At 39.6% G+C, this 24,452-nt stretch overlaps 1 protein-coding gene across 1 annotated transcript in view; it reads left to right on the top strand.

Annotated features, from left to right (window-relative positions):
* The window catches only part of SPSB4 (splA/ryanodine receptor domain and SOCS box containing 4), a 96,321-nt gene extending 81,264 nt beyond the window's left edge, over window positions 1–15,057 (top strand). The window contains exon 3 of the mRNA XM_075417296.1: window positions 13,780–15,057. Coding sequence (XP_075273411.1) covers window positions 13,780–13,907 — 128 coding nt within the window. The 3' untranslated portion in view covers window positions 13,908–15,057. The remainder of the gene's footprint in view (window positions 1–13,779) is intronic.
* Window positions 15,058–24,452: the final 9,395 nt, after the last annotated feature.

Below are 24,452 nucleotides of genomic sequence, written 5' to 3'. Positions count from 1 at the left end.
TGCCACACAAGCATAAAATGTGATTGATATTTGTGTCTCACTTTTTTCTTTTTCTTTTTGTAATCACATTAAGGAAAAGATAAAAATTGGTGTTCAAAATATGAGGCTGATAGTAAAGGAGTCTGTCCAGAATCTGCTAAAACATAATGGATATTTAGTGTCAAACTGACACTCCACGAATTAAAAAACAAAACAAAAAAACCCCACAATTCTTGCCATTGAAGAACTTAATATGTAATTTTGAAATTGTCATATCCCAAACTGTAAAGAAAATATCGAAGAAAACATTGACAAAAAATGCCATCCCTTTTTTTAGTCTGGAAATGGCCTTATTGTCTTCACTAAGCTCTGCTGCCTACTTCACAATGTAATGAATCAAGTCATTTATTGTGGTATCTAAGGTATGGGCTTGCATAAAGTTGCTTATTCTTGAAAACCTGCATATTTACCAGTGCCCAGGTAAGAAAATGTATCCTGATGTAGCTAGAACATGAAATTAGCTTATATTTTGTACTAAGAAATTATTATACATCTGTTCAAATTGTAGAATTCTAGAAATATTTTTTCTGTGCTATTAAGCACAGCATTGTTTGTAATATAAGTACAATAATATTAATTCCAGCTCATAGTTTCGTCTCCCTTGTCTATTTCCATTTGTTTAAATCTAAAATCAAATAGTAATAGCTTTTTTATGTCACTGAACTCCATGGCGTGTTAATGCCACTAAAATAAACAAGTAAAGTATGTGTGGAGGAAGGAGGAGAGGGTGGTTCAAATATTTCCATCGTATTCATAACTTTTTATTTTCTTGTGTATGTGTGTGTTCTATATGTATACATGCATATATAGACACACATATAGTAGTGAGCTGAGTGCCTCAAGCTACTATCTAAATCTCTTCAGGAATCTGAAAATGCAAACACATAGAAAGTATTATAAGGATTTTAGTACATGTTCAATTTCTTTCATTCTAGTTTTTTATTAGAAATCAGCTGTATTACTGGGTTGATGGGATTCGCTTTCCTACAGAAATAAGGCTGCAAGTACATTAAAGAGGTGAGTGAATTGCTCAGCTTCGCTTTGTTGTTCCCAGATGCAATTTTCTAATTGCCAGCCTTACAGATTGACTTTAGCATCTGACAAATCCAGATGAATCTTTGTTCATAATAGCTTTTCTGCAGGCCAGAGGATGCTTTCATTTACACCTGTGCAACTGCATTAGCCAGCTGGCAGCTGAGGGCAGAGAGAGCTGGAAAAGGCTGTTTATGGACAAAGCATACTTGATAATGAATCAGTAAGAAGCAATAAACCCAGATTCTTCGTGGTGTTTTACAGCTCTTTCCAGAGCACAGCCACACTGCTCAGTGGTTCAGCTGCACTTGGTTTTCTCCTCATCTTGTTTGACATCAATGACGTCCTGTGCAGATGGTGGTCATAAAACCGCAAGTGGATAACACAAAGCATGAGGACAGAAGGACCAAGCATGAAGCTGGGAGGTGTGTGAGAAGGAGAGGGCTGGGGCAAAAGTCCCCGTCGTCGCTTCTTCCTGTCTTCCCCTTTCTATCTGGATTCATTCGTACAGCAAGCAAGCGCCACTGGGAGAAGAGTCATCAAGTATAGTTTGAGAGGTCCAAAGAAAATGTGTTAGCTCAATCTGGTGAGCAGGACAGGGAAGAGACTGTGAGTGGTATGCTGCTGCAGGCCTAGTTCTCCAAATACATGAAGTAATGAGGAGTAGGATGATGGATGGGTGGAGAATGCCAGAAGGTTCCACCACAACTGCCACCTCCCCTTTCAGCCCTTCAAGCTAGAGGACACAGCTCAGAGAGGGCTCCTGCTGTCCATGTGTCCAGTAGGACCAAGTACAGGAAAGTTTTGCCCGGTGGTACTGCCCCGGAGGTGAAGAAATTCAGTGTGAGCAAAACTTAGCTATTGGATTCTAGTAATCCCATGTGACATTCCAGGGTGGTTTGTTTGGGGGTTTTTTTGTACCCAAGAACAGGAAAAGTCACTTCAGTGGCAAACCACTGTCCCTAGCCCACCTACCCCCGCACCTTGCCCTGCCCATCAGTGGATTTTATGGTGGGTGCTTCAGAGGCTCGCAGTATGATAACACATAACATACAGTGGCTGTAGGAATGCACAATAGGGAAGTCATCTTTCCACATTCTATTTCTCACAAAATCACCAGACCGTTTGCAAGACAACATGCCAGGAGTGCTGGTTGTAGGTGGTGGCACAGCAGTGTGAAATTTCAAACAGAGCTTTGCCAGGGTTGAAAGATGGTAACAGGAGCATGTGATGAGAAGAGCTCAGGAATGGTGAGTAAGGGCAGCTCTGTGTGCTCTGCCTGTGGTATGAGAGTGCATTTGTGTTCAAAATGCATGCTTTAGAAATGTCTTCAGAGAGCATCAGCTGTGTTTGCATACCAGGAACAATGAGAAATCCTAAATTCAGTATGAAAATAATTCAGGTCATCTACAGTACCCATTTTCTGCTGATAAAGATGATGATGCTTAAGAAAAAAATCACTTTCAAGAAATTGAAAACATAAATAGTACTGAGCTAATGGGATTAAATTCATTATATTGAGCCTAATTGCAACTTTATTGCTCTAGATTTATTCCAGTGTAATTCTATTAGTATCACAACTAGAGTTACAAAGTGATGAGTCAGGTCTGTTGTTTGCAGATCTCCCCTAAAGATCATGAGCTTGTATACAATTACACTAAAACTTAAATGACACGCTGTTGCCATTTTTTTGCTTTGTTTGAGGAAATCTGCATATGTTGGAGCATCCGGGTAATTTAAATTGAAGCAGTTGAGATAATGTTCTGTAACAATGATATGAGGAATGTAGTCAAATATTTATTGTCTTAAACAGCTCAGCACAATTTATATTAATTTAAGTAGGAGGGTCATCAGGTCTGTTGCCCTGTCAATATGGTGAAACTTTGAAGAAAGCTGCAGTGTCATGCAGTGTGGTGCAGAAGATGGTTTGAGTCAATTTAATTGCTAACGAGAGTAAATAACTTTATTTAGTATAATACTGAACACTAATACAGAAAACTACTGTGATATGTTCCAGCTGGGAATATGTGAATTGTAAGCAATGAGTATCTTGAATGAGCATGTGCTATTTTAGTATAGGTAGTATTTAGAAACTCTTGTGAAGCTCCAGCGTGCTGGGCATAGTACAAGAAAATATATGACAGGGTGTATGTACCAGGTACCCACCTGGTTCAGCACATAGTTCCAACATTTTGTCTTTTTGCATGCATCTCTCTCCTTCACTCTCATTTTTTTCTCTCTCTCAAAAGTGTACTTGATTAGCTTAACCCAAAATAAAAAGTGTGCTAAAGAACTGTGAAAGCTTACAATTTTGAATTTTAGAATATTTTAATCACTACGATTAGATTTCCCACCAAGAAATCTCATCATCTGCTCTAATACTACTAAGGCAGAAAAGTGCCAATGAATTGAGGAACAGGTAAACATTCACCTGAAGAGATTCACCTAAAATCTCTTTCTGATTTACCACAATTTCCAACAATAATGACTTGTTCACAGTCATAAAGGTTGTTATAGGTGTGTGCTTGTGCATGAGTGTTTTGTTTGCCCATTTCTGAAGCACATTTCACAGAGATAAAATGCACAGAATTGTTTCAGCGTATTTCAGTCACCGTGTTGCGTATTGTTTGCAGTGTGTGAACTCCTGTGGCTGTAGCTGTCTGCAGTGGTTCTTCCTTGAAATCTGAACTTTCCTTCAACTTTCTCAGTTATTACTTTGCCTGTAAATCTGTCCGTAACCCCCGAACAGCATTGTCTTTGAACTCCAGTGCATCTACTCAGTGAAATTCTCATCCAACCTTTAATCTTCTCTCACCTTGATTTGTTTCAACTTCCCTCTTTATGGCCTGGCACACAAGCTGAATTTAATGGCGATGTGTTTCTAAGAGTAAAAGCTATGAAGTATACAATGGAGATTAATCTAAGCCAAATCCTCCTTCCCAACATGTTCAGCTTGGGGAAGTTTGATCTGGGAGAAGCCATGGAGCCAACAGTTGTAGCTTAGGCTCATCTCTAACATCAAGCACTTCATTTTTTCTTTTTTGTTTATTGGTTTTAAAGAGTGTGTATTTATGTTAGGTGTCTTTTCTACTACAGAACATTGAGATCATCGCTGAAGTAACTCTTAATTTAGCTTCATACTGTGTTCAAGAACAAAGGCAAGAGTTGTTTTGTGGAAGTATTTGAGGAGAGGAGAGCAACAAACAAATCAAGGCCAGAAAGCAAATGTTTCCAGCCCATCCTTCCTATTTGCGTTTTCCTAATGCACACAGGGCATGAAATCATACGTACGCTTCTTCTTTCAGAAGGGAAGTGGCCACCGTTCTCATTCATGCTCTTTGGCAGCATGCAAATCTATCAAGCTGTAACAAAACCAGCTCATTTGCGGGTAAAATTTATTGTCTGGCTCTGTTTTGCAGCTTCTGACTTATGCAGAGCAGTACAATTTAGTAGATTGAAGAAAAAGTGTGTTAAAATGTTTTCAGATATGATTCATACTTGTGATTTTTTTTAAACTGGAAATTGAATTATTATAATACATATATATAATTGAATTATTATAATGCATATATACATTTATATTAGCTGTTGTGACTCAGAAAATGAAGGTTTTCAGGAAAGTTTCTACAGTGAAGTTTGCTTATAGATTTGGCCTCGGCCAGACTTTGTATTGCTCCTGTTCTACATATTCAATGTGCTTGATCTAGAGCCCTTTTTAGGTGGATCATAAACCCTCTTAGAGGGTATAAACTGTAGAGCACATTGAGCCTCTCAGAAGAGGGTTTCTACAGATATGTGTGTATATGACTCTATATACACAGCCTTCCTATAAATGTATGCAGACAAATTACTTTTCTGGAAGAAGCACTCCTATAACCAATATGATTAAAAAAAAAAGTGTTTAGGCATATACTTAAGTCTACTAAACTGAAATCTTTAAGAACAAATTTTAAGCCTGCATTGAATTCATTGGATTTAGGCATGTGCTCTGGTGCTTATGAGTCAGTACTAGTTGTCTAGGTCTTGCGTCTGAATAGGAGATTGCAAACACTGAAATGCAAAGAAGAAATTGCAGGGAGACATGTACTTGTGCTCAAATGACAGATTCTTTATCCAACCCCTGACAAGAGGCCACTGGCTTTTGGGGTTGGTTTTGGTTTGTTTTCATTCTGTTCTGCTTTTCAACTCTTTTCCTCTCAAGAAGGCACAGCTGGAGAGCATTAACTGAAAACAAATGATGCTGCAGAATATCTGTGTGTTCATTGCTGCTTTTTCAGCTTAATTCTGCTACATGATGCCTGATGGAAGTTTTAAACTGTGGTTAACTGCATTTAACACTTAAAAGCCAAAGCAAGGTATCTGCAAAACAATCCCCCTTGTCCAGCACAGGACATGCAGAGGAGGAGGAGAGAGGTTTACCCCTTAGTCCTTCCCTCTACTCAAGCTTTCTTGCCTCATTTTCTTCCTTTATTGTATTTAATTTCAAGTACCAAATTTTTGTGTTAACTGAGATACAGGGATGTGTTTGTATTATTTTTGTATTTTTACTTACCCACCCTGTCTGCTGATGTGGTACTGAATGAAGCTTTATTTGTCCTAGTAGACGACTGCTGGAGACAGTGGCTGTTTATCAGCCTTGACTGATAACAAAAACATCTCACCATCTGCCCTCTGTTACGCTTTTGAAGAAGCGAACGTGATCGCTTCCAGCTGTATATGAACAAGCTGCATGGGTGGGAGGGCGATGTCGGAGGGGCTGAAGGAGGGTGGGTGGGTGGGTGGGCAGGGGCTCTGCCTGTGGTAACAGCGTCAGCTGCTAAGGGGGAGCTCGGAGCTTTGTGTGTAGCACGTGAGTACGCGACGTTTGCAAAGCCAGCACAGTTTAGCAGTGGTCTGGCAGAGACCAGAGGAAAATGACAGTGCTCTGTTGAAAAACCACGGTGTTCCCTTTTGAATTGCAGAATTCTTGAAAGTGGTGATTCCTCTGGATCGCCTGAGCTGTACTTAGAATGTAATGTTTCAAGGTGCTTCGTTTGTACGGTTTGCTGGGTTAGGCTGCAGAGCTTAAAGGCATCTGTGGGTAAAACATAAGTAATTTCTCTTATCCTGTTATCCTTTGACTGAATTTTCATTGCTGTTAGGAGATTTATTAGCATTTTTCATGACTGGTCGTAGCCTGTGTACTTTAATATATTATTTGCAATTTCATTTGTCTAGATTGTGCTATTTAAGGAACACGACTCAAATTTTCCATCAATTGCATCAGGGGAGCCGTAAATATGTCACAGGGGGTGTATTTATGTACTGTATTGTGTGGGGGAAGGAATTTAGCTTGTACTGCATAAAATTAAAATAATAATTAAGCTTTGGCAGAAAGGTTGGAAGGAAAACTCCTGGCTTACATATATTTGTATGTTCATTGTATGTGATAATTGAATGTAGTTACAAATTTCTGCATACACTAATGGAAACACTTAGGCCACATTATCCCTTAGCAGGTGTTTTAATACCTGGAGGAGGGGGAAAATACAAGAAAAAGGATTAAAAACAAAAGCATGTTGTAGTCTGGAGTATGATCGGCGCTCAGGTGCCCTGGTGGGGCACAGAGGATTGTCCATCGGAACAGGTAGGCATCAGGTAGCAGAGTGGTGACAAGCCATGGCAAGAGCCTTCCCTTTCTGCCTGGTGTATGGGAGCCCTGCCAGAACAGAGTCATCTTGTGTCCCTATCAGATCCCCTTTCCATGACAAAGGTTTAATCTTTTGGGGACATCATCCCTCTAAAGACCATGACCATCATTGATTATGACAAAGTATGAGGATAACATTGAGGGTGAAAAGAGGGCAGGAACCCAAGTGATGCTGACACTGGTGGCAAAGAGCAGAGAGCAGAAAGGGGCACCGGGTAACAGCCACCAAGTATGTACAGTGTATAGAAATCCTTATGCCCAGTTAGTATACAAACAGAGGCATCGTGCATTCTCCTAGGTTCCAAGACTCCTCTGTGTGCACCAGGCATGTATTACTTTTGCGAGAGGTTACTTTCTTTCCTGTTCCTGATGCGGCGCTACTTCAGCTCACTACTTGGCCTGGGACAAGGAAGGTTGTGCCACTGTCACCGAAAATCCAGGAATAAAACCTCGTAACACCAATGTAGTGTTAAAAGGCAGGCATTCTTTATTGCAGCGCTGGATGCACGGGGGATAATTCTACCAAACGTGCATACCTCATACCTTTTCCGTGCAGTTTATATAGATCAAAAATATACATATTTATTTTATTCATGCATCTTTGGCGATTGGTGTAAACTTTTCTCGCTTCTTACGTAAATGGTTGCGCAGACTCAGTCACTCTCTTCCATTGTTCCTTTTGAGTAGGTGGTATCACTTGAGTAGGGGGTCTGTGAGTCGGTGATCGCGATCTCCCCCTGCCGGAATTCCCTTTTGCCCACTCGGCTCGCAAGCTTGGCAAACCTGCTCCGTCTCTTCAGCCCGTTTCACAGAACCACACTCCATCATTTCTCTTGACAAAAACACAATTCCCCACTATGGTTAGCGTTAGTGGTTACCTAGAGATGAGACCCTCTGTTCCCAGCCCTAATGTCCAGGTGGGTCGGGCTGTACCAGAAACACAGCAGCACTGTTCATGTTTATGGTCAACTGATTCTGTCACCCTGGTTACACCACGCTTGCCACCTTGAGGAGCTGGCTCTTCCTTCATGGCACTGCTGTTAGCACAGCAAAGTTAGAGCTGAGGAGTTGTCATCCACTTACTTTGTGATCAATGATTCCATCTCTGTCTCCTAACACTGTATTTATTTATTTATTTTTCTAAATCTGACTGCAAAGCTGCCTTACAGAAATTGGAAACGGTAACATGAATCACTGAATATAAGTGCTTTTTAATAAGTTTAAGGCCAAAAATATCAAAATACAAGATAATCTGGTATCTCAGACCTATAAAATAATAATTTAAAAATTCTTAATTTTTGGTAATGGTGATTCTCACAAAAATTCTGTTGTTTTTCAACCAGCTTTAATTTTGCTTTGTTTTCTTTTACTCAGACAACTCTGATTTTATAAAATGAGATAGGTTAATGAAAGCCATGAACATTATGTGCTGTTAGAGCTTTAAAAAGGTCTTTAAAAATTAGTATTGTCATTTGGCAAATAACTTGTGTGCTAAAAGCTGTACTTTTGCATGAGCCTTATGTAACATTGCAGTTAATAACATTTAGTGTTATTGGTTGCTAAGTGACTTCAGTATCTCAACTATAAAAGCCTGTTTACAAAGATGAGGCAGTCTTGTTGGAGTGCCAGATTGTTAAATAACTACAGATTGCCAAAACTAAATGAACTTTTCAGCTGGTAATGATGTGCAAATTGCTATCACAGATGTGTATTTATTGGAGAAATGATCACAAGCACATAGTTGTTTCTAGTTACAAATGTTTCTTTGCCTTTGTCCTTAAGCTGTCAGTGATACCATTGGAACGAGTATATCTAGATATATAAACACAGCTATTTTGTGTTATTGATAGCTAAGTAGCTACTTAGTGGTTATTTTTATTTAATTAATGAAATTAATTTGATTTATTGATTAGCTATTTAAGCTATTTCTGAGCTATTAGCTATTATGTTAAATAGCTATCTAAGCTATTTTGTACACCACTTGGTGAAATGCAGCTCTGGCTGAGATGAGCGGCTGTTGTTGTGCCTTACCCCCAGCTCCCAGGTGTTCAGGTGATGGTGTGTGTGTAACTGTAGTGTAGGGAAAGGAAAGTTTGCGACGGAGTACCCTGCACTGTGATCCATGGTGAGCATGTTGCAGATAAACTGCTGAGAAGGAGTGGAAGCAAAAGTGTTCCTTAGCTGTTTTTGGTTTGTTTGTGTGTGTGTGTTTTTTTTTAAATGGACCTTCTTGTAAGCTACTGGTATAAAATTGGAAGACATGGGAATTTAACTCTGACACAGAAATTAAGCAGTATTGTTTTTACACTGTTGTTTTTTTACTTGAAAAGTAGTTTTCTGTAATGTGACCATTATGAGGAGTTACCTTTGGGTGAAGAGGTTTCATAGTAAGCGTTAAATGAGGAGATCGCTCCTGAAAGTGCATTCAGGAGGGTGATGGGAGTTGGCCTGAGGCTCGGTGTGTGCCTGACCCAAGGAGCTGTTGCTGCTCTTTTCTCTCCCAGTTCTGCTGGAGCCCGAGTGGAAGCACTGGGTTTCCTGTGCAAAGCTTGCTCCCTTGCCCTGGAGTGTCTTGCTTTGAATTTCTTAGCCTGGTTCGGAATTTAATACAAAGAGCCATTCTTGTGAAGCATGTTTTCTTTACCATTTTGCATTCCAGCTCAGCAATTCATTCCTCTTTCTTCTAATGGCAAGAACATTACTCAAGTTCACATAACATTGGCAAAATTGTCACCGAAAATCCGGGAATAAAACCTCATAACACCAATGCAGTGTTAAAAGGCAGGCATTCTTTATTGCAGCGCTGGATGCACGGGGGATAATTCCACCAAACGTGCATACCTCATACCTTTTCCGTGCAGTTTATATAGATCAAAAATATACGTATTTATTTTATTCATGCATCTTCAGTATTATTCTCTTTGGCAATTGGTGTAAACTTTTCTCGCTTCTTACGTAAATGGTTGCGCAGACTCAGTCACCCTCTTCCATTGTTCCTTTTGAGTAGGTGGTATCACTTGAGTAGGGGGTCTGTGAGTCGGTGGTCGCGATCTCCCCCTGCCCGAATTCCCTTTTGCCCACTCGGCTCGCAAGCTTGGCAAACCTGCTCAGTCTCTTCAGCCCGTTTCACAGAACCACGCTCCATCATTTCTCTTGACAAAAACACAATTCCCCACTATGGTTAGCGTTAGTGGTTACCTAGAGACGAGACCCTCTGTTCCCAGCCCTAATGTCCAGGTGGGTCGGGCTGTACCAGGAACATAGCAGCACTGTTCATGTTCATGGTCAACTGATTCTGTCACCCTGGTTACAAAATGGCTGGTTCATGTTATTCTGGGGGGCTTGAATGTTCCAGTTCCATTCCATGGTGGGTTATTCTAAAAATACAATGCTTATAATGCATGTTAAGTACACTAAATAGTGAGATGTTCTGCCAAACAGTTAATGTCCCTGAATTTAAAAGTTTTTCAGCTGTGAGTATTTAATGTTGTGAAAGAAAGACTTCTGCAATAGCCAAACTCATAGCTAACCATGGGCTTCAGGATATTCATCTTCCCATCTCTTGCATTATTAGAATTTTCTCTTCTCAGCATTATTTGTGTGATCTCAAATGGAAGTAGCATTTTGGAAATACTGTTTTGAACGTTTGAATGTGCTGTTGAATGTTTTGGATACATTGTCTGTGTGTGTGTTTTAGGTGGGGTGCATAGCAATATATACTCAGGATGGTTGAACTTTTTCTTTCCTTTCCTTTCTGAAAGGACCATGTTACTTGTGCTGCTTTTATTTCTGGCTGAATTTCCTTGAAAACCTGAAGCACTTTTGGTGTTTGCATGTGTGTGAAAGAGGCAGTTCAGCCGTTACAGCAGATGATGAGCAACCTCTTTGCAGCAGTCCATTTCCTCGCCGGCATGCTGTGCTGTGTTATCATCATCTCAATTCCCTCTCTCTGAGCTCCAGTGCAGGAAATGTCTTGCAACTGGTGAATCATCAGAGCTGCGGTGGGGGCATGGCAGAGCCTGGGCTAGTCACCCAGCACAATTGCCAGATATTGGCATCTTGGCTCTGCCAGATGTTGGCACCTGACGAATGTTAAAGCATCTCTGAAATTACCACTTGCTTATGTCGAGAGTGCAGAGCAGTGGCACTCTGGCATGCCTTTGCTCTGCTAGTTCCCGAGGCGGGGGACCTGCTGGGGCACACAGTGGCATCCGCCGAGCCCAGGGCCTGATGTACTGGAAAAGGATGCATGGCGCAGTCTGTCTGCTCAGCTTCAGGGCAGAGCGCTGCTGAGGGACGCACCCACGTGCCAGAGTTGAGCAGCACTCCCAGCTGCCATAGAGCACAGCATCACAGGGCTGCACGATCTTTGTACAGCTTTCTTCTGGCTCTCTCCCATGTTAATACAAACTCCTCCCCCTGGAACTCACCTAATTTTTGGAACTGAACTTGGGCTTCTTAAAACCCAAACCTTCTTCCAGATGATCCTCCTCTATAAAATATACAGTAAAAATGTGAGATGTGATGGATGGGAGAGTGCTTGCATTAAGGTACATACCAAATGTTTAATAATACTTCTGTTGAGTTAGGCTGTCCGAAAATTGTCAGACTTTAATTTTTATCCCATAAACTATTTTGAAACTGAAAGTGATTTCTTTTCCTGAATTTAATTTTTGATCATTTAGAATTATTCACAGCTGCAAAAAGTTTTTACTTAAAATGCTATTATTACATTTTTTCCTCAAGTTCTTACAGCCAGCACCTCAGAAAATATAACTTTTATTTAGTGTTGTAGGACAAACCTGTTCTGATTTTGTTGTAGGTTTGAACTGTTGTTGGATAGAAAGGAGAATAAAAAGTATAGTTAAATTTTCAAGTTGCAAAACCATGTTTAGTATGTGTAATTTGGCAGGTTTTGCAAACACTTTGGGGTATTTTCCTTACCATTTGAAAATTCCCTGTAGAAGTGAGGCAGGAGACATTCATTTAGTATTTCAAGCTTGAAGAATATTTTAACTTTTCCTTAAATTGTGTTTTGAAGTTTAGGATTAACTCTGTGTCTGGCTGTACAGATGGCTACGCTTTACATATTCCTTTGTCTAGTGAAAAAAAAAAAAAGAGACCGCATGGTCAGTTAATGGCTTTAAACAGTCTTTATTTTACATCTTCTTAATGGAACCTCAGATATTCTGGGAAGATACTCAGAAAATTGTTTTTTATGGTGTAAAACTCGTAAGATGTGTTGTATTCTGTGTCCTGGAACTCATGAGCTGTTTTTGCTTCTACTTCTTAATCCTGGTTAATCAATTTTACAGCTTCATCCCTTAAGATTTAATGTTCACAATTCTGGTATGTAAAAATAAAAAATAAGATCACCAGTATATAGAAAATACTACTTTATTACTGCAATGTGAGGGCTCTTATTTTTTAATCTTTTAATAGGCAAAATTATAGATTAAGTGTAATTTTAAGAAGTAGACTACATATCCAAGTCACTGAAGTGATTATAAAGTTAAATAAGCTTTTTAGTCTGTCAGTGTACAACAAAATGCTTTTTAAGCTTTTTCCCTGGACACTTTTGTGAAACACTATAATGAACTCTGGGCTGTACAAATCAATTGTGATGCTGGGATGAATGATGGAAAATCCACTAAGTCAGTGGTGTGTCACCAGAGCAGATAATTGTAGCATATAAAACCAATCCTTAAATCAGTTACTTTGTGCTTGGTAATGATTTTTCAGCTAGGTTTTAAAATAATATCAGCAAAAGGACTGGTAGATTAACAAAGTTTGTGTAAATCTACATGTGGCACATAAAAGAACTCTTGATAAAACCACTGAGTGCTGTACAATGTTGAGTACTTGTAAGTAATCTGTCAAGTTTATAAACAGTTATCACTGTAATATAAGCACAACATTTTTTTTTTTTCCATTTGAAAGTACTGGTAAGGTTTTAAAGGCTACTTTTGTTTTATCACATAGAGTTTCCTGTAGTCTTTTAAGCTCTTACCCTTTTAAACCCAACATGTGCAACCAAATCCATAAGGTTGAAGTTGTTCTTGAAGATAGCTGTAACTGGTTAAAGACTATGACTTTACTCGAGTTCCTGCTGCAAAGAGATTTCTGTTGCAAGCTGTGATCACAGAGGTCATTCATGCTACTATTAGATGGAAACTCTATGATGTTCCTGCAATTCTGTGCGAGTCTTGCAGGCCAGGGTGGGATATAGGGGTGAGATGGTTTGAGATACTGCAGATCACTGTGTTTAGGTCTCCAGTCTCAAGTGCTATCAGCCAGGCTTTTCTGACAGATACTTAATTCACTTCTGTTAAATCAAACTAAGAACATCTACAGATGTTGTTTGTATATTTTGAGGGTGTTTGTGTATATATGTACGAGAACACAAATCCTGACTTCGTCAGCTGAATCCTCTTCCCCTAATTTATTCACAGAGGAAAAGGTTAGATTCTTCTCCAGGTTTTGAGGGTGTTTTGTTTCATTTTTTGCTTCCAATGAACTTCCTACAAAGAAAGGCTAAAAGAGTGTTGCAGGAAAAGCAGTGTTTGCTGAGAAGTTTGGTTACCCTTAAGTACCATTTACAGTTCCTAAGATGCCGAAGGAACTGGTATGTAAAGGTTAGAAGTTGGCAGTGTAGTTCACGTTAACATGACATGACAAACATTGTTATAAACAGAGCAGAAACTCTTTGTCTTGTTAGAAATCTGGAACTGTCATAACTTCTTGTGTTGCAACTTGGTAGTGGTTTTGGATTATTGTTTTAAACCTTACAGATAAAGAAGCTCAGTCTGAAATTTGCAGTCACTTATTATGGGTGAAATGCGTACAATTCTGTCTGCTTCTATTGATTATCTTAATTGCTTCGTGGTTGTCAGGTTTTTAACAATACCACTACTATCTTTATGACTGTTTAATAAAATACAGAATCTATGTTAATAAATAAAACATGCCTGTAAATGGAGATGCTGAAAAATTAACTAGTTTGTCTTCTGTTTTTTCAGCGGAACCCCTGCCTTTAATGGACTTGTGCCGAAGATCAATTCGTTTTGCTCTTGGCAGAGACCGCCTGCATGACATAGAAATTCTACCTTTGCCTCTGTCTCTGAAAAATTATTTACAGTACCAATAAGAAGTACCCTCTGGCCTCACATTGGACTACATCAATGCAAATGGCAGAAAACTGTTTACAGCAAACTAGAAATCTTCATGATGGACACTTAAGTGTTATTTAATTTTTAATATATATTTTTTTCTGATTCAGTGAAAGCGGATCACTGTGGGGGACTACTAAAGAATGTGGAAAACAATGATTTGATCAAGATTTGTGTATTATCTGTTGCCTGTTGTGTTTACAGTCCTGAAGGCCATTTTTCTTATCTTTCATATGTTGGTTTATCTCTGTTGCCTCTGGTAAATGCCAACAGAAACTCTGATCTGCAAGATCCACTGTCATGCAGGACAGAGCATTCTTCAGTAATGTGATTTTTTTCTTTCTTTCTTTTTCCTGTGCCTCACCCCAACAAATAAAAATAAATTAGCAAAGGAAAAATCTTGACAGTAACGTTTCAAAAATATTTAAAACTTGCCTTTGGTATCCAGAGTTGTTGAGAGCTTTGAGTATTCAGCACTCAACATAATCAGACCTATAATATCTAAAAGTTCTAACATTTTTAAAAAGCAGATTAGTGTCTAGAAGAATATCTGATTTTAAAACACGAGGAAAAAAAAACAGGTATATGTGTCAGAAAGATCAATTTTTGGACACGGCAACAGTCAGATGCAGTCCTTTGTTTTCAAGACCAGATCTAGTCCCTCCAAAGATCTGCAGTTTAGAAGTGTTCACTATCCCAAGAATTTAGGAAATTAATATTTTAGAAAGGATGTCACTTTTTTATTTGAACAAAGTTATAATTTTTATGTGGTATGAACTCAAAGTACTTGGTTCTCTTTTTAATGTATGTGTGGTTATAATGTTTATTTATCTGTTTAGAGTCTGTGGAGTTCTCATTTAACTGTTTCCCATCTTGGGATGACTGATTTTGGTTTTTTTCCCCAACTCCACCTGAAATGTATTAATTTTTGAGACTATTCCCCTTTTTTTAAGATGCTGCTTTCTGTTTGCATTTCTTACATGTTTCAAGTTATCTGCCTGATCAGTTATCTAGTTTTTAAACTGGAAGTTGTTAAGGCACGATGTCAAATGTTTAGACTGAGCTGCCTTCAGCATATTTTAATGTGAATTTACTGATGAATGAGGAGAAAATTTCTAATAAAGTCTACTGTCCAAAGTAAAACTCACGTCTCCTTTGATGAAGTGTTAAATAACATAGCACTCCATACAGAGTTGAAGTTCAGTTCAGTTCCTCCTGCAGTTTTGCAAATGTTTCTGTTCAGTACCCCTTTGGAATTGCTGCTTTGGGTTCATATGTGAGAGAAGTCACAGGCAACATCGTGTCCTGTTCCTGATTTATCCTACTCTGAATAGAGCTGTATGCTTGCTTTTAACACAATTCTGATGAGATTCCTCTAAGCAAAACCTCAGTTTTGTGCAGAGTTGCATTTTGAGACTCCACACTTTTGAGGTAGGTTGAAGTTTGACTGCTGTGTGCTGATACAGGCAAAACGACTGAAAGAAGATGGTTGCCCTTCTCTCAGTCACCCCAAGGAACAGAATTACAGTTTCAGTTGGAAAAGAGAAACATGATATAAATAAGATATGACAACATGAGCAAGAGTGGAAGCAGCAAGAGCAAGGTAACGCAGGGATGTCAAAAATTAATAAGTATTTGATTCTCTGGGCTTAACTGTGTAAGTCAATGCTTGCTTCAGCATCAACTTACTTTCAGACTTGCTTTCACTTAAGGTGAGAGGTACATACTGTATTCCTTTAGTCTTGCAAGGGGAAGGAATTAAATCTGTGATCTGTATTTCTTCCTTTTCCTACTTGCTTTGTTTAATTTAAACCTTTTGTCTCAATAGGTATGTAGGAAGAAGAAGATATGAAGGTATAACAACTCAGTCAAAAGGAGAAATACAGCTGTGTCAAGTGTTTTTTCCTAAGCAAGGTAAGCAGCTGTTCAGGAATGCCATAGTAATCCTGGTGTACCTGATTTTTCCACCACTAAAGTCCATTTCAGGTAAACATTTTGTAAAATTAGTGTTCTACCATGTGTGTGTAACTAGACTTCATGTTCTGTTGAATAACTGCAGTGACAGAACTGTATTGCCTTCTATGTTCTTTCACTTGATCCAGCTGACAGCGTTTTAATATGACAGTAAAGTGGGAATGGATATCATGAGAGAAATCAATGGTACTTCTGTATATTAATTAACCTAATTATTTTAAAGTTGGGTTGGAATTTCAGTTGGTGCCCCTTCTGTGATGATTTCTTTAAACCAAACATCCTTATTTTGACTTTCAGAGCTTTTTTCTAATACCTTTTTTTTAGGTATTAGAAAATTTATTTATAGGAATGGTAGCTTTGTTCTTTTACTGTTCCCCAATTGCGTGTTGTGATGCTCTGGATGGTAGATACACCCCTTCACCTGGGTTAGGGCCCTGTTTTCAGGGGTCAAAGTCTTTTTGATATAGTTGTCTTGGTCCGCAGAGGTCTTGTAAGGAGGATGTACCATGAAGAATATTAATGAACCTTCAGTGTTCCTGCGAACCATCCCTTTGCAAATAGATTCTCTTCCAAGAGAGCTTACAAGAGAACAAGAGTGCCCATCTGTATTGCTAAGAATGAGTCAAACGTTGAGGCTAAGCAAATAGTCTGAGTACCTCCTTGCAAAATGGTACCAAAAAAGTGTCTCCTCTCTGTTGCTGAACTCCAGCCTGGGTGGTACGTTCCTTACATTGATTCTCAAGGCTCACTTTACCAGAATGCAAACATTGTTTACTGTCTGCTTCAGGAGGGAATTGGGCAATAATTTATAAGGTGGCGATGCATTGGCTTTTGCCCAAAACAGAGGTCAAACACTAAGTTATGATCATTCTTCAACCAATGCAGTTCAAGCTTCTCAGTCTCTCTATCCTGGAAGCCTAAATGCGTCAAGATACATACCCAGAAGTCCACTTCCACACATATCTAACAGAGAGGATGATTGCTTACTAAAAAGCTGTACTACTTTGAGACTTGTTGTAAGATCTCTTTTGCATCTGTGTTTTTAATTTCCAGCCACTTGTGGCTTTCATCACATGAACAAACATAGACAATAGACGTGATGGTTTTCAGCCTTTTTTTACCCCTATCTGAGCAAAAGGAGTGTAGCTTTTCTACGCAGGATCTTGAAGCGTTCCCATGGCTGATAAACTACGTCTCTTTAAAGCAAAGCACGTGACTCTTTATTGTAGTATTTAAAGGAAAAGGGCACACGCCTGGGAGCTGCAGCCAAATTGCAGCCTTTGTGGTGGGTGCATGCTAATTACTGGGTTGCAATAGGAAGTTTTTCCCCTACTTTTTTGACTTTGGGTCTCTAATATGACCCCTTCCTAGGAAGTATTGAAGGTGCAGAATCCCTTCTGTTAGAACTGTGGTTAAGCATATGGATACATGCGTCGTAGCTTCTCTTCGTTATTTTCTCAGTATTGTCGCTCTTCATCCTTCTGCAAGTATTATGAGGGAGGGGGCTTGAATTTTCCACCTAGAGGTGCTCGTTTAGTGATTACGATTCGCAAGTGCTGTAACCTCGGTGATGTTTTGAACCACTCTTAGCTGCTTTTAGACTTACTAAATCTGTAATTTTGTAACACCTATGTTTGAGGTCAAATTTGAGAAGCAGCTGGTATAGCACCTGTTACACACATGTCCCTACTACTAGGCTGACAAAGTCAGTGTTACGAAGGCTTCAGATTGGACCAAGGGAAATTTATTGAAATGCTTGCATTCTTATCCAGAAGTAATGTAATACAATCTGTAGAGAAACTGTGAAGTCTTATTTTAGACTTTATATTTAGTCTTCCTGGTATTGAAGTTTTTGTCTCAACAGCTTGACTCAAAGTGCTCCTATTGAGGTAGGATCTAACTTTGCAAGTTTCTCAGTGTTCACTTGAAGCTGAGAAAAACTGTTACAGAACCAGATAATGTATTAATTATTTGAGTGTTTCTGGTAGTGATAAAAGAACAGCAAGCCAGAAATGCTGTAAAATTTCCTTCTCATCTCCCTTACAGTTGGTATTGTTAAACTATAACCAGATGTTCTCATGTCAGTCAGCAGCAATCACTATGCAGCAAGCTTTGTATCAGATCCAGCAGTACTCATTCAGGTACAATTCCCACTGACATCAGCAGGAGATCTGCCTGAGTCAGCACTGCTGCTTTTGGTTCCCATGTGAAGATCTCCAAACATTTCCAATACATTGTATTGGCCCATACTTTATTATATATGAGCAGTGTCAAGCAAATGGTTTCTGCAGCAGTTTTTCTAATTTGGCAAAACATGCTGACAAGCGTAGTTAGGTAAATGTTGTGAGAAAGTTGAATGAAAAAATGCGTCTAGTTGAGGCTGAGAGCAATATTCAAAGGGGAAGCTAGACTTACTGGCTCCTTGTTGATGATTTTCAAAAGCTTTGTAGTTCATAAACCTTTAAAACCTCACAGTGGTTTTTATTCTGTGTACTTAAAGGGGTGAAGGATCTTTATCCGTTCCTGTTTATAACTCACAGAAGAATGTTTGGTGATCATGAAGTGGAAATCCTTTGTTTGATTCAAAAAACCACTAAAAAACCTCCTTCCTCCTTGGGAAACATTCTCTGTAGATACAGAGCCATGAGAAGTACACAACACACATCAGCCTGAACACCCATAGCCACCCCTCCATCCCTCCATCTTTTTTTTTCCTTGAGATTGCAACTGTTCCTGCAAAGAAGAACTCCGTGTGTTCTGCAGGCAGTGTCTAAAATAAAAATGTTTTGAAGTATCTGCTACAAAACAGAACACCCTACTGAAGGTGTAATGAAGCAAATTTGAATGTACTGTGGTATGGGCAGAGAAAAAAGGACCAGAGCTCTAGAGAACAGCATTTCCCTGAAGGGTTTACCTTCTTTTCTTTTTTCAGCCCCACTATAGAGTACAAGCAAATTCAGGGGAGTAGAAAAAAGAGAAATTGTTCATGCTTCCACTGCCACCATGTGTTTAGTGTTGATGTTTAAACTTTAAGCAATAGCATCTTTTTCCTCACTAAACTCATGTTGCACAGCCTTAGCATCCCAAAGCTCTACCGCTGTCTGCATGGGCTTCAAAAGCCTCTGAAGGACTCTGGGCTCTGCAGTCATATGAAGTAGCACCCTACTCCACATGCTATCCCCTTGGAACTTCATGAATTAAACTCTGGGCAAAGAGCACAGCTGCTCTGTCATTATTGCTATGACTGCAGTAACATATGGGGGTACCCAAACTAGCTTAACTACTAGCCAAATAGAAGCCCAGTAATTGGCAGAACAGAGCTCAGTATGGGGCAGTTTACTGTGCCAAGCAGCAGCGAGGCAGCAGTATCCAGCATATCTGAAGCGATTAATACGTGGCTGAGCTTAAAAGGCTCAATTTGGAGGTGTCTTTGCAAATCCTGTTTAAAATAGGTGTCAGGATCAGATACTTCTAGTTTCATTTATGTAGCTGTGAAAATTTGTAAGTTATATAGCCTCTAATCTCTCCAGGTGATAGTAGGTGTAAAAGTAGAGCTCATGTTTTGAAGAACTTTAACATATTAGAGGGTACTTACAGTCGAAACAGCTCTGTTCTTGGATGTTAATATATTGTTTCACTGGCTTTTGAAAGCTACAGCACAAAAGGCAGGTGTCTTCAGACTTCAGAGTAAAAGCAAACAAAACACAGAAATGAGCTGACGTTTTTGAGAGTCCTCATGTACAATGAATTCTACTGACAGTTTCAATACCAGTCATAAGCCATCATTACAGAGGCACTTAGTTGAGGTCAGCATCTGTTCTGGGGTGCCTGGACCAGTTTCCTCCATATTTATTATTTTTTTTATAGAGAGAAAGGTATTAAATTAGATTGCAAGCTGCACTTGACAATGCAGTGTTTTAATTAATAAAATGTTCATGTTACACTGAAGACTTTATTAACAGAGACGCAAGTAACTGCTGCACACATACCTGGGAAACTAATGCATGTTTTTAATGGCAAAATACTTCAGCCTTTTTTTGCTTCACTAAGAAAATCAGTTTGGCAAGTGCATTGCTTCTTATGTAGCAAAATGTGAGCAGCTCTAAGGCATGGGGCCAGAGTTTCAATGTACGCATTTGGAAGTGACTTCTCAAGCACAGTAAAGGTTCCTGTGGCAGTATTTTGGGGACTGGAGTTTTATCTTATATATAAATTTTAACTGCATGTCATTCTTGGGAATTAATTAGATATGGATCCTCCTGAATGAAGTATTCTGTCAGTGCTTGTTTAGAGATGGAACAAACCAAAACCAAACTTCCCCACAAATTAAGCTACCTGGGTAAACATAGCTTGGCATCAGGTGCTGCTGCTATTAAAATGTTTCCAAAGTCCTACTGTCTAATTGCATAAATAAACCTCCATTGGAAAAAGCCCTCTGAAAAAGAAAAGGAGGTTTTGAGTATTAAATTGGCCTCCAGAAGATCTAAGCTGAAATACAGGTTCAGCCAGAAACTCTGTATCACTGTGATGATTTGCCATTTGGGATTTGGCTTTTTTTCCATCATTTTCTTGTGTACATCCAAAACAGCAGTCATTTTTTTCTTCCATCTTTTATAGTTTATGTCTCTGTAGGTTCTAATTCCTTTGTAAGACTGTTGTTTTGTATCTGATGCTCTAATTACTTGTGCTGCTGTAATGCCTGTATACATTGTGGAGATATCTCCAGTTGCATAGTCACTGGTGCCAAACAGCTGCAAACTTGTTGGTTCATTTATGGCTGGCACAACAGAGCAAGGACTTCTCTTTCCATAACAGCTGTTACGCAGGAGCCAGGCTCATTGCTGGTCTTGGCTGACTTATGGGTAACAGTACTGAACTATGGGCTACGTTATACTTGGCTCTCTCAGAGAACTTGAATGATAGTGTAAATGGCTTTGTCTGCAAGAAGCAAATGTTGTCCATAACCCAGTTTAGTTTCCATGTGTCTAATGCAGGAACTCTGATAACAGCCAGTAACAGATCCTTTAGGTAGGATCTCTTTGGGAGATACATGCAATTTAATCCACCAGCTGCCTCCTACTCTGTAATAAAGACTGGTGTAAGCCCTGAAACATGGCCTCGTAATTTTTCCAATTTTAATTTGTCCCTAAGTTTTCATTATACAAATAAAAACATACAATTCATGTAGTCATTGTTTTTGATCCTACTGCATTTTTTACCTCACTGGTATTTGGGAATTAGACTGTGTTTCCCAAGCCTAAGCTTCATGAAAATACAGTATCTTGTAAAATGTTAGATATTTTCCAGTGGCAGTCTGTGCCATGCTGTGTCTGGAGAAACATGTTTCTTTTTGTTTATTTTGATTTTTCTACCTTGAAATTTCATTACTTTCCTCACCATCCACATTGGGGAAAAGCATCTTTACTGCTGAACTTCATGACCCCAAAAGCCTACTCAAAAGCATGTCATGATAGTGGCTTTTTGTTGAAATGATGTGATTTTTTTTTAACTTAATAACTTTCCAGTTATTAAGTCCAGTGCCCCTGAATGGCCTCATTCTGCACATGTACACAAGAGACCACTGTTAGTTTACAAATTGCAGTTGACATGTCTTATGTCTTGTGTGTCTTGTTTGCCTGTTATATGCAACTTCTCTTGGCTCTTCTACTGGGACCTCACTCTGGGAAAACCACTGTGTGTGCTTTAAATTTCAGTGAGCTTAGTTTAATTTGTCTTCTCAGAAGGAAGGTACTTCACGTAAGAATTTGTTTTGGATTGGAGTTCTTTGAGCTGTCACAAGAGTATTGCAGAAGATTGGAATAAATAAGAATTTAAATAATAGAGCTACTTATTGTGGAGGTTTAAAACTCCACACTTTAATTTCTCTCACATCTTTAACTCACCCCCACTAAGGAATGTTGTACAGAACTTAACTGTCTATGATCACTCCAACATAAAAATAAAAAAAATAAATCTTTAATTGCAATTCAGAAACTTCCTCCTGTCTAAGATCCACGACCCCCAGCTTCCTGCTGAATATGAGCTGGAAGATGGATCTGGAGCGCCTGGTTTCATGTGTTATTTGCTATTCCCATCCCCCAAAGAACTGGGAACAAAGGTTTTTAGTTCTCAAATAATGGGTGATAAAAGCTCTCCTAGGATGTTGTGTCTTCTGCATTGGAAGTTGGAGTGATCCCCCCCACCGCACACACACACTCTATTTCGCCAGAAAGATCTCCTAAAAATTTATCTTCTAAAAATGTGCATCTCATGGAGCGTAAGGAGATGCTCCTAATCATTTTGAAATACTAGCCTTTTGGCCCAGGGAAGTTTTTGACTTGGAGAAAGGAAGGATACACTAGATCATGCTCTCTTTTTAGTTCTTTGATTTTTAATTAAGGCTTTGAAGTTTTGTTTGTTTTCTGGTTTTGAAATTTACTTGTAGAAACATAAAAATACTCTTCTTTATTTTGTGAGTTTCCTTACTGAACCTGTATGTTTTTGTGGTATTGGTATAACTGAGGAACCCAGAGGGAGAAATGATGTCTTTTATGAGACCAACTGAATGAAATGAGTGAAAGAATCGGGCACAGAAATTATTCTTCTTCTCCACTGAAATACAATGCTAAATTTTGAAGTTAAATTCAGATTAAGAAATCTTTAAACTTGAATCTGCTACACAGAAATTTTACAGTCAATAAATACATTGGTTCTGTGCCCTATTACAATTTTTCACATTCCTGAACCACCAGTAATTCCTCTGTTTTCTGATGAACCCAGCTTTCCTCTCTTTGGGAGACACTAATGACTTACTCAGTTTCTTCTTTTTAATGTTGTTCCTCCTCCGTAGTTGCAGGTACAAACGTCTTTGATGTAATTGATTAACTAGCGTAAGTTAAACTTGTACCACTGGTTTCAAGTTGTATTTTGCTTTGAGGATCAGAACTTCAGCCTGCATATACTGAAAGCTGGACTGTTTTTTACAGTATAACATTAGTCTCATTAAAGATACTATCATTGTAAATTCACTCCTATTTGTCCTGCAGTAATCATGCCTACATTCACACTGTCACTTCCACATAGAAGATAATTAACCAGAGCAGATGTCAGATATTTAATAAAGATCTTTCCCTTTCATGATTTTCCTGTTTAAAGAAAACAAAGGTAAATGAATTCTGAGAAATTCAATTATCCGCTGTTTTCACAGAGCTCCTTTTTGAATGTTTTCCTAGGTCTACACATGTTCTGGTCTCATGGAAAACCATGGTAGGAGCTTGCTATGAATTTCTATAATGGAGATGAGGCTGAGCAACAGCTTTCCAGGCTAGCCCCTTCTTGGTAAGAGATATCCTGACATGTTCGCATAGTCCGGGCAGAGCTGCTGGAGGCGCCCAGCAGGACCACCTAGGCTACATTTGAAGTTTGAGGTGGCAAGGCAAGCAAGCAGCCCCAGTCTCTAGGTGTTGGGGTCGATGTAGCTTGAGAATTAGCACGACTAGGCCGTTTAAGTAAAACAGCATAACTCAACAGGCCCCTGGAAAGGACAGCTAAGAATAGCAATTGAGAAAGTTCTGATAGTGCACGTGGTGTGGGTTAGCAAAAACAAGATGTGTTCAAGGACGTGGAGGCAGTCTGTTGCTATGGGCATTAGTGCATAGTTACCAATTATAAGGGAATGTGGGGCGTGTGAACAGCGTGTGATTTATGTCTGTAGCCTATCCGATGTAAGCGTAATTGCGTGTGCAGATATGGCAAATGTATATAACCGCAGAAGCGGGGGAATAAAGGTATCTGACTGTGCATCTTACCAATGCGTGTGAGGATCGTTCCCATCCCTTCACGGGTGTTGAGACCCGGCATTGTGGTGACCCTACGGATTTATTATCGCAGCCAGAAAAAAAAAACGCACGGGACTGCCAGCTGGCAAGGTAAGCCGGGCTGCCCGAGAAAGGCAGGAGCGGATCCGCGGCACACCGGGGGGGGGGATGAACATCTGCAGCATGGGTTCCACTGTATCAGCGTCAGAAAACACGGCGCTGAAAAGCCTGTTGGAATTGGCGGATCGAGCCGATGCTAAGTTAACTGAAGGAGACATATCGGGACTATTATTATGGTGCCGCCGCCGAAAGCTGATAACAATGGATCAGCTGTTTGATCCGGATGCGTGGCACAGAGTTGGGATGGACTTGTGGGACTCTGTGCAGGTTGGAAACAAAGAGGCGTGGCAATTAGCCCCTGTTTTCCGAACTGTTAAAAATATGATTGCTGATATTGATGATTGATGATGAGGGGACTGGAACATCTCCCCTACGAGGAGAGGCTGAGGGAGCTGGGCTTGTGCAGCCTGAAGAAGAGAAGGCTGAGAGGGGACCTTATAAATGCCTGTAAATATCTCAAGGGTGAGTGTCAGGAGGATGGGGCCAAGCTCTTTTCAGTGGTGCCCAGTGACAGGACAAGGGGCAATGGGCACAAACTGAGGCACAGGAAGTTCCGTCTGAACATGAGGAAGAACTTCTTCCCTCTGAGGGTGACGGAGCACTGGAACAGGC

This window comes from Opisthocomus hoazin, chromosome 4 (assembly GCF_030867145.1).
Source record: "Opisthocomus hoazin isolate bOpiHoa1 chromosome 4, bOpiHoa1.hap1, whole genome shotgun sequence".
Taxonomy (NCBI): domain Eukaryota; kingdom Metazoa; phylum Chordata; class Aves; order Opisthocomiformes; family Opisthocomidae; genus Opisthocomus; species Opisthocomus hoazin.
The sequence above is the reverse complement of the archived record's forward strand: the minus strand, read 5'-3'. Positions and strand labels throughout refer to the sequence as shown.